At 36.5% G+C, this 11,015-nt stretch overlaps 1 protein-coding gene across 4 annotated transcripts; it reads right to left on the reverse strand.

The window, feature by feature from the left end:
• Positions 1-3,734: 3,734 nt before the first annotated feature.
• Positions 3,735-8,735, reverse strand: LOC112173795 (alcohol dehydrogenase). 4 transcript variants are annotated; one of them, XM_040508691.1, is made up of 11 exons: positions 8,377-8,735; positions 7,407-7,543; positions 7,055-7,101; positions 6,617-6,942; positions 6,426-6,508; positions 6,270-6,345; positions 6,116-6,177; positions 5,696-5,791; positions 5,444-5,605; positions 5,210-5,327; positions 3,735-4,023 (listed from the first exon to the last, which is right to left on the reverse strand). In XM_040508691.1, exons 1-10 carry the CDS (start codon positions 8,645-8,647, stop codon positions 5,211-5,213), a joined length of 1,377 nt encoding a protein of 458 aa, XP_040364625.1. In that variant the 5' UTR covers positions 8,648-8,735; the 3' UTR covers positions 3,735-4,023; position 5,210. The 4 variants fall into 4 exon arrangements, with proteins under 4 accessions (XP_040364625.1, XP_040364624.1, XP_024167247.1 ...); XM_040508690.1 differs by having other exon boundaries at positions 3,735-4,041; XM_024311479.2 differs by having other exon boundaries at positions 3,735-4,055.
• Between the last annotated feature and the right edge of the window lie 2,280 nt (positions 8,736-11,015).

Genomic DNA, 11,015 nt, shown 5'->3' on the forward strand with positions numbered 1-11,015 from the left:
ATAAAAAGAAAAAACAAGGCACAATTGCACACGATCTCCAGACCAGAGAAGTACTGCCGGGCCACGATCTCAACACAGACGGATGCTCAAGACGACGTCGGAGAAAATCGGTGTACAAATGGATGCATCAGGACTCATCCTTCTTCCAATTTACAGTTCATACGAAAATAGAAAACAGAGAAAGAAAGAAGAGCATAGCAGAATCAAACCCAGAAGGAAGAGAAGGAGAAAGAAACAAATCGGAGAAAATTATTATCAACTCGGCTGACAGTGCTGCAGATTCACTTGAAGTCCGACTTGATATTGTTACTGGGTAATTTTCAAATTTCAAATTCCATGTATTTGGGTTTTCGTTTTCGATTGAAGTTTCATATGTTAACTGTTGTCATTGGGTTATTTTCAAGTTTTCACTTATTTAAGCAAACGGAGAAAGCCAGATAACCAACGTGGAATGAAGAAAAAAGGAAAAGAGGAAATCAAAACATGTTCTATTTGAAGATTTTGCAATTCTGGGTGAGTCTAGGTGCCTTATATTTCTTATCAGTTGCGTATTAACTGATTTCACCCACAACTCTTTCTTCACTTGCATTGAATAATGCTTTTAGTCCTCTTAATGTTGTTATTGTATCAATTGTTGCCCTTTTGCTTTTCCATATTTAAATGTGTTTTGGGTTTTTGTCTGGTTTTCAAATCCTCATTGTTGTTAGACGTATTCAATTCCTTTTCACTTTGTTAGTCTTTTCCAAATTTCGTTTACCAAGTCAATTGTTTTTAATGGGATTGATTTTAAGGCATGCATAATTATTTATTAGAGGGGTGAAAGATGGGGCTTAGTTTAGAGATACACGCAATTGAGGTTGTTGGGCATCAGAGAGTAGGGAACTTTATTTCTGGGGAATGGCATTTGTGCTTTGCTGAGTTAGGTACAGAAGAATTGGAATCTTTGGTTTCTGGTTATTGGGTTATCAACAAGTAGCAAATTGGTTTTGATTTTGATTGAGATTCTATTGATCTGGACAGGTCGTTAAAAAAGCTTTTATATTTTTCTTTCTTTGGCAGGCAATGGGTTGGGTTGGTTTTATTTTAAGAATGACAATTAGTATCGCAATAGTGGTGTAACTTTGAATAATATCAAGTTATGAACATATATAAACTGGAACATAAGCAGAGCAAATGAATTGTAAAGACATTTTGGTTGAGTTTTTTACTTTATATTGTTTAGTACTTTGGTTTAGTGTGCAACTGATTTTCTATGAATGGAGAAAATGATGGATTAATTTCACGATTTTGTTCATCAGCGTTTGCAGGGGGTCCATTCAGATGCAGTTGTCATGACCGAAACAGACTTTGAGAAATACAAAGGTAAGGCATGCTTATGCAGATTGCCAATTAAAGTTTGAGTCCTTGAATTGAAGGTTTAGTAATTTTCATTTTCAGGTCTGGAAGATTTGGAATTTATATAAGGGGTTCAAACCAAGTGAGTCTTCTCTGACCTGTATCTTTGGTTTAATTTGGTTGTTCGATAAGTTGCTGGAATTGATGCAAAGACAATGAGTTTGGGTACAAGTACAATGGCCAGCAGTGACTAAGTGAGTTTCCCACCTTTGATATTTCCCTTCTATATCACTTTTACTTATCTTTTGAACATCTTGGTTTGTTTCATCAAAATTGGTTGGATTTGTTGTGAAAGGTACTTTGTTTTGTCTCAAGCCCGTAAGTATTGAATACTCATATCAAAATTTGTTGGTGTGTGTTGCAGATTGTGTGTTGCAATTTGCAAGGTATGCTAATCAATTTTCAAGTAACCTAATAGTTGCTTGGGGAAGAGGGAGAGGGAGAGATTTGGCTGGATATATGCTGTAGAGGTTTTTGTATTTCCACCTTTTGATTGTTAGTTCTGTTGCCATAACTGATAAATTTATCCTGGGATGAGTTTATCCAAACCATGCTAGTTCTGTTGCCATAACTGATAAATTTATCCTGGGATGAGTTTATCCAACCCATGAGTAGTATCCAAAACTTTGCAAGTTATAGTTACAATCAATCATATTTATGATTTAAATATCTTTTCAGAGATTATGGATAGTCAGTGTTGAATTGCAGGGATACTTTGTAAGCTTTCTTTTCTTACATGCTTGCTGATATTCTTTTCATAAGCCTAAACGAGGACTTGCTTCCGGTCAAGAAGAAGAAGGGCAGGTCGTTGGGGTCAAAGAACAAGAATCCCTCCAAGAATAAAAAAGTTTCTGCTGAAGAAGTGCTAAGTGTGATCTGCCCTACCAAACCTCCAAGCCCTAGTGTTAAGGGCAAGGAGAAAATTTAGTTTTTCTTTTCATTTGAATTTTGCCTATTTACTTGTCTTTGGCAACATAGTTTATAGGCTTTCTTAAATAAGTGAGCATGGGTACCGTCAAATGATCAGACCTAATCTATGTATCACTATGGTTTACCACAAACTCTTTATCTACCTATAGATGGTACAGGGAGGATATGTAATGGTCCTTTCTGGCCTGAGAATTAATATATCGACATGATATTCTTCAAAAAAAAAAAAATATATATATATATATATATAGTTATCTTTATAATCAGTAAATAATAAAGAGCTAGGGAGGCCAAATGAGATTGGTTTTTTTTCTTTTTTTTTCTTCTTTTCAGTAAGTTGGTTTCGAATCTTCTGTTTCCTTATTCTTCGGGTTTTTTCCCCCTTCCCTTTGGATGCAGGACTGGCTATCGATATCATAATCTTGGTGGAAGCTTGAAGCCTTGAAGTGACTTCGAGAAACATGTATTCACATAAATGGCAAGCTATAGCATGCATGTTGCTACAATTATTCCATAGCAGGAAGGCCGATGGGGAATTGTAGTGACATGAAGGACATGATTTTGGTAGTGCATGAAATCTAAAAAGCAGAGGACCGCTTTTTTGTGGCCACATTTTTCTTTTTTTGTTTACAAGTTTGAGGGTTGAATACATCTATTTCAAGTTGTAAATATTTACAATTTGTAGAATTTGGAAAAGAAAGATGACGAGAAAGAGAGAGGTATGTTTAAACAGAAGCCATAATGTTTTTTTTGACCAACTCTTCTATGTGAATGTTCCTAAGTAGGAAGAAGATTTAGAAATTCACACAGCAAAGTTATTATACAATGTCAATTTAAAGAAAAACAATAAAAAAAGATATTGCATAAATGCACGCGGCCCTTTCGTAGGTGCAATAAGGCCAAAAAAAAAAGATGCAGTAAAAAGAAAAAAAAAAAACAAACAAACAAACCGCACGTGCATAGGAAGAGAGGAAGAACAATATGCGCGTGCAGGAAGGCCAATATGTGTGTATGTGTGTGTGTGTGTGTGTGTGTGTGTGTGTGTGTGCATAATATATATATATATATATATATATATGAATTATGATCCAACAAGGAGTAAAAGAATCTTTGAGAAAAGAGAGAAAAGTTCAAAGTTTTTTCTTCTTCTTTTTTTGTCAAAATATCTTAAAATAAAAAATAAAAAGAGAGAAATTTGATATTCAATTTGACCAAAATGCCATGAAAATTTAAGTTATTTACAAGAACTTAACGGGGAAGTTGACACCAGTAACCAAAGTGATAGACAGTGTTTAAGTTGAATAATTAAAGTGAAATTTTTAAAAATTCAGTGACTAAAATGTGGACCGAGTCATAATTGAGTGACCAAAATGATAAGTTTGCCTATAAAATTTTGAGATTATCATACATATAGACACACCCGAGTTCATTTTATTTGATTCAATTCCTTTATTTTGGAGAGAAGGCAATGGTTTTCATTAACAACTAGTAGTCACCCAACATGACACTCAACGTCTCCGAATGTTTTTTTTTTCTTTTAATAAGAAACATGCAAGACAAGTTAAATACAAGTACCTCTAGGGCACCCTAACCCTATCTCCGGACGTTTCGTAGAGAACGCATCCTACCACCATAATCGATTAGAAGCCATCTTCTTCATCGACCCTGATATCTCCACCACCAACGGTCCGCCTTTACCTAGAGAGCTTTCAAGGTCCTCAAATAGCAAACTAAAAGGTTGAAAATGATCAGAAACTGAAAGGATGAAAACGATCAGAAACTTGGTGTGCATGGAGGCTAGAAAACCCCAGCATCCATCAATATCCGACATTCCAACCCAAAAAGTAAAAATGCTGTGTTCCGCTTTTTGCTGAAATTAAAAATCCAAACTACTAATTTGTGACAATTATTCAAGATATCCAAGTTATTGCCACATCATTCAACTCTATTACCTTTAGACACATTTTTAAAAAAGCAAACTTGGTAGCAGATGGTTTAGACAACTTTGGTCACAATCATGTAAACGGTTCAACATGAACCAATAGGGTCCCTAGTGAGGCTTTGAGAGCCTTATTATTTGATGTTGTAAACTCTGGTTGCCTTAGAGGCTTCCAATTCTAATTTTTAAGCTTTTTAAATCAAAGTAAAAAAAATAAAAATAAAAAACAAAGCCCCACTAACTTATGACACGAAAATAAATGTTTCATATAAAATATTACTTCAAACCAATTTGTTCTAGACTGTTGTGCATTTGCTCACGCATAAAAGGACTACAAGTAAAGGGTGTTGGGAGTGCTGTGATCAATGAAGAGTACCATGGCAATGCGATATGTAGCGCAATCGTAAAGAGAACATAACAAAATAACAAGTAGAACATTATACTATTTTTCATTAACCATATATTCTAGAAATTCCATACCCGAATTATTCTTTTTCCATATATATACAGTCTGTCTCAGGAACGGATGTCCTTTCCTTAGCTAAGGAACGGATTTCCATATTTTAACCACTTTTCGATCACATATTCACATCTTAACCGTTCAATTTTTAAGTTTTAATGTATAGATCACTTATGCAAAATTTCAGCCAAATTGATGATCGTTAAGGCATCAGAAACTGCAATTTTCCATTATAAACACAAACGGTTCAGGTTAGACAAATTCAGTTCGTTCATTGATTTAATCGAGTTCGATACCTTAACGATCATCAAATTGGCTGAAAATTTGCAAAAATAATCTATACATTAATACCTAAAAACTGAACTGTTAAGATGTGAATATGTGATCGAAAAATAGTCAAAATATGGAAATATGTTCCTGAGAAAAATCCTACACACACACACAAACTCTTTCGATTAACATAAAAACAAGTAGAGTAGAACTACCCTAATGCTCCATGCGGATGATGCACCGGATTCCCTCTCCTGCCAGCATGTACTCAAATGCCTTGTTGATCTCAGAGAAAGAAACAGAGTGAGTGATAAATTTGTCCAATTCCATCTCCTGCAGACCAAATTAATTCCCATGTCAAATTAATGTTTTCTACTCGTATCTAAGAACCCATCAGAGCTAGCATGAAGCCAGTTGTAGAATGGACGGCTAAAAGAAAGTGCGATTACCTTGTTCATATACTTCTCCACAACACCAGGTAGATCGGTGCGGTGCTTGTAGTTACCATAGAAAGTCCCCTTCAGAGTCCTCTCATTCAAGAAGTTTATCGGATGGGTTTTGAATGCGTCGTCTTTGTTTGGCACTCCAACAAGTACAGCAACCCCCCAACCCTAAATTTGGACAAAAGAAAATAAGTAACAATGTTAAACATCACGAGCAACCAGTCAACAAGAACACGGAAGCTTTAAGTAGATGCTTACATCATGAACACATTCAAAGGCAGAGATCATAGCCTGGATGCTTCCAGTGCACTCAACACTCCTATCAACTCCACCATTGGTCATCTCAGCTATCACCTTAATGTCAAAACTCAAATGTTAGTCTCTGTTATACAGTAATCACCACCGACTTTAAGTCCAATTGAGGAGTCATTATGTATTTGATTAAGTAAACCACTAGTATAAATATATCGATGCAGACTTGAAAAAGTCAAGTCCTCAACAGATCTTATAGGGTGGAGTGATCTTTTACAGTATGCAGTGCAATGAAATAAGAAAATACTCATTCTGAAGAGCAAAAGGATAACTGAATAGTGCTAACCGAGAGATAAGACAAATGCATATGCTGGGCTATCTAATCAACTAGCAAGAAATACAAACCAAAAAATTGTCTTTACTCACCTCCTGAACAGGTTTGTTATGATCTTTTGGATTCACAAATTCATTCACCCCAAACTTCTTGGCTGTCAAAAAATTGACAGATCAGGACATCAACATACTTCTAACATGCTATCAAGCAGAGTATTTCCTGAACATGAGCAGGCATTGTCTATACCTTCCTCAAATCGGTTGGAGTTCAGATCAACTCCAATAATCCTTGAAGCCCTAGAAACCCTTGCACCTTCCGCAGCCTAAATTGCAACAAAAAGATCATCAGAATAGTTCTAATTAACTGAAGAAATGGAATAGAGAAGAAATAAGAATAACTTACAGCAAGACCAACAGCACCCAATCCAAAAATGGCAACAGATGAACCCTTTTTCGGCTTTGCAACATTTGCAGTTGCACCAAAACCTTTTGAGCACGAATAAAAACGATTCATTACTAAGAAATACAGGTAAAGAAACCAGTGATATATGTTCCACTGTCACGATCAAATGTGATAAGCTTGTTCAGCCGAACCTGTACAAATTCCGCAACTAAGAACACAAACTTTGTCAAGAGGCGCTGCAGGGTTGATCTTCGCAACAGAACCAACGTGTGAAACAGTGTATTCACTGAATGTAGAGGTACCAACAAAGTGATAAATTGGCTTTCCATCCTTGGAAAACCTGCTCTTGCCATCATTGAGCATAGTACCCCTGTCGGTATTAATCCTTAGGAGATCACACAAGTTGCTTTCCTCTGACTTACAATGTGCGCACTCCTTGCATTCTCCAGTGAACACCGGGAGGACATGGTCTCCCGGTTGGAGTTCAGTTACCCCCTCACCTACGCTTTCCACTATTCTGAACAAAAAAGAACCTAGGGAAAAGTAAATATACTGCATGAAAGGGAACTAAAAGCATAGTAATAATTTTCCCATTACAAAATAGCTTTAAGATTCAAAGATACACATACCCTCCAGCTTCATGACCGAAAATCCGAGGGAACAGTGGATTTTGTCCCTGTGACACAACATAATTGTTTCAGTTCCAACATATGACATCTACAATCTTCAAGGCTAGAATCGCATGTATGATCTTCAGAAAAGTTTTATCTTCCTATATTATTTTTAATTTAGGGGAAGCATTAAATTCATCAACAATATTAGATAAATAGTGACATATTATAGATGGAAAAACAGAACAACTTCACTCATAGATTCCAAGATATGAAACTATACATTATGCTGATACTCATACAGCGCATTTCGTTCAATGTGCCTTGTTCAAACAATGATGGACAAAGCTTTAATAAGTTTAAGGTTTACCTTTGCTTCCCAGAAGTATACATCAGTGTGGCACAGAGAGGTAAAGAGGATCTTCAAGCGTACTTCATGTTTCTGTGGTGGTGCCACCTCCACTTCCTCAATAACCAGCGGCTTCCCAGCTTCCCAGGCGACCGCAGCTACAATCCACATATGCCATCATCAATTGGCAACGATTATATGGTCAAAAGCAGTGTTATCACTTCTCACGAAAGGAATTAACTACAAGACCAAGACATTTGAGTGTGGTAACAAATTGTAGAAAAGAAAACAAACAAATTTATTAATCAGATGTTTCAGTGCATTGCCAGATAATAAACGTACTTGTTTTTAACCAACTTTAGAGATCCCCAAACATTATTACACTCATAAAATCCAAAGAAGAACAAGGGTACAAAACCAGAGAAAGCCCAAGCCCCAAGTGGTACAAATCTAAGACCAAAAGATGGAATAAAACCAAAAGACAGAGTGATCATCACGATTCCCACCAACAACATTAGTACATTACTAAAGAACAGAATGAATGACACCCCCTAATTAGATGCAGAATGTGAGAAAACCCAATAACAGCTTTGAAGAAAAAAGAGAGAGAAAAAGTGGAGTAGTTAAACAGCAATTTATAATCATGTTCATAAGCAAAAAAATCACTAATGGGCCAAACCATCAACAGACTATAGGGTGAAAAAACCACATTTGATTTCAGATTAGGGGATCTGACAGAAGGGTTTAACAAGTAAATAGGGGGTCACAAGAAAAGAGGATCAAAATAAAGAGAACTTTGATCGTTATAAGAAATCAGAAACAGAGAACCCCCAATAAAGGGTGTGGGGTGCCTCCAAAAATAACATGATCAGATTTCTGATCAACCAAACAACATGATCAGACAGACCAATTTCCATTATCAGAAACCAAAAGCACAAACGGGAGAATCAAACAGAAGGGTTTAGCAAGAAACAACGATCAAAGTGTCTACCTTTGCACTTGATCACCTTGCCAGCAGTGTTGGACATGGTTGGGCTGACAAGTGGCTGCTGCTCAGGCTCTGAGTTTCGCTTGCGAGCCTGCAGTGTGAGGGACTTGTTGGGAACAAAGCGAAATGGGTACGGGCAAAATGGGAAAGAAAGCCTTTGAGGTGGGAGAGAAGGGTGTTGGAAGTGAGAGGTATTGCAACTATTGGGAGTGATGAGTGGGGCAAATGAAATAGCAGAGGCTCTGGAATTCCATGCTGTGCTTAATAATTCCATTTGTTTTGCTCTGGCTTCTACAATTGAACTGAGTAGTGACTGGGTTCCAGAAATGGGTCACTGGGAAGTGCCCAGTAAAATTTGAAGGCAGTTTTTTTTTTTTTTTTTTTTTTCAAAATAAGATTTGAAGGTAGTTTAGGACGGTAGGGACCAGGCGGAAGTGGTAACCTCAAGTGGCGTCGTTTTCTGTGTCTTTAGAATTTAGATACGTGGGGCGAAAATCCGCAAAATTGATGTTCATGTTCATATTAATTGATTTCCAAGCCATGCGGCTATTTTCCATCCATTTTTTGAATTGATTCCGTCAAATATGAAATTACCAAAATAACCTCTACAAACTCTTAAACAGATACGGAGACTTCAAACATCCGGTTCAAGCTCTGCATTATTGAAGCCGCCAAAGCACATCTGAGCTCTGATTCGGGTGGAGGTCTGAGTGCTTTGTGCGTCTGAATGTAATTGAAGCCGCCATTCATCATGGAGAATTTGAATCCAAACACAATCTCAGGTTCTGCTTGTGAAACTTTTTCACATCAAGCATCCACGTTGTCACTGTTTCTACTTGTTATCTTTTGTCAAAGTGTGCTGATCCTCTTTTTCAATCTCTTTTGAATCCTCCCCAGCCTTTTTACCATTTTTTGAGCTCTTTCCCAATTCTCCTCATTCATTTTTTTTATTTTAAAATTGTGTCGAGGCTGTCCAGTTCTTCCTTCATGTTTTCATTACTTTTCTCTAGTTTATCTTTCATCACCTAGCTGCAAGGAGTCATCTGATAATTTTGTTTTCTAATGTTAGTCATATCTCCAATAAAATTGCATAAAAGTATTAACCCACCCACAGTATGTTTGAACTTACCCATTCACCAAATGTTGGTGTGCTTGCTATTTCATCCTCTTCTTCTTCAGCCATCTCCTCCCTTACTATGTCATCCTCTTTTTCATCCATCCCCTCCCTCATTCTTCACCGCCCACTTCCATTTCATTCTCTTCTTCACTGTTTTTGCTCTTGTCAAACAAGATCTGTATCAAAAAGTCCAATAGAGACGATGAATAATTTTTAGAATGAATGTCAAAAGAAAAAAAAATTAAATGTATTGAAATATAGTAATATTATTTTACCTCAAAATACTCATCAGTGATTTCCAACATCAAAGCTGTGTAGCTTCGGGAGCCCTCATTTTGCAAATGTTGGCTTGTACTCTTCTTTATTAGGGATTGGTGGCATTATTTCAATCTTATTGCACACCCAATACAGCCAAAAAAAAAAATTACAAGTCAATAAAGAAAATAAAAACAGTACTGAGGCACAATAATATTATTGATAGAATGCTAACCATTATCAATAATAGGCATCCCAGCAATGCACATATTTTGTCTTTCTCTACCTATGGTAGCCCTCTTTCCAGCGCATCGGCAACTGCTTTTGCCTAATTGTACTTCTTCAACTCTTTCAAATCTGAACAAACAATATTCACAAGATTCTATGCAAGTGTATGTCCTGATGCGCATACTAAGAACAAGGCCAAAATGTTCAAGATCAACAATCTTGCCACACCATCTGCATTATGTTTGGTTCACTTAGGAAAAGCTTCTTGCAATTCAACATCTATGTCGCTTTTTCTCACACAACAGTCGCATTTGTTGAAGTGTCTTTTGATCATTTCAGTGTCACCCTTTGACTACTTCACTGCCATAACATGACAACAAACTGCAAGATTAAAAATAAACATCCCCACGAATGAGAGACTATCATATTAATGGATCCAACAACGACACAAAATTGGACAATTGGTTTAGCCAAATTGACCAAACAACAACAACTTGTTAGGTGACCACAATAATAAACTATTGGGTGGGTTGTCCCAGAATCTCCTGATCACATCCAAACACAGGCTAGTGTGAACGTGCACGGCTTTAAACCAGAAATGTTGCTACTTAAGCAATATGTTTGTTTTAAAAAGTGACTTAATTTTAGTTTGTTTGCAGAGCGCCCCATAAACTTCTTTTTTTTTTTTTTTTTTTTGTAAGCCTCATTGGCATCCTCCTCGAGAGAGAGAGAGTGAGCACAAGCTTGAGGACCTTGTAACTTCTCCTAATATTCTTGATGTTAGATACTTTTCACAAGAATATGGAGCAGGGGTGGTGAACACCGTGAGATCTCACTAGAATAGTTGCAAAAAGAAATAAGTGTAGAGTTCAATCTATTTACTTCTATCCATTCTAAATATATATAATTTTCATTTTCAAAAGTCCCAATAATAACTAATTATAGGTGAAATACTTAGGTAATAACTTTTTCTATAGAGCTCATGAAAATGAGTTACTGTGTGTAATTTCACTCATTTGAATAATTGACATCTTTCGGAGTC

Source organism: Rosa chinensis, chromosome 6 (genome assembly GCF_002994745.2).
Source record: "Rosa chinensis cultivar Old Blush chromosome 6, RchiOBHm-V2, whole genome shotgun sequence".
In the NCBI taxonomy this organism is placed as follows: Eukaryota; Viridiplantae; Streptophyta; class Magnoliopsida; order Rosales; family Rosaceae; genus Rosa; species Rosa chinensis.

Bases quoted from the DNA above. Each gene is read 5' to 3' on its own strand.
- LOC112173795 (XM_040508691.1), bottom strand. From the start codon at position 8,647: ATGGAATTATTAAGCACAGCATGGAATTCCAGAGCCTCTGCTATTTCA. The intron at 7,102-7,406 runs GTAAACCTTAAA...GTTGTGTCACAG, and splicing joins TATACTTCTGGGAAGCAAAG to GGACAAAATCCACTGTTCCC. The intron at 6,178-6,269 runs GTATAGACAATG...ATTTTTTGACAG, and splicing joins CTCCAACCGATTTGAGGAAG to CCAAGAAGTTTGGGGTGAAT.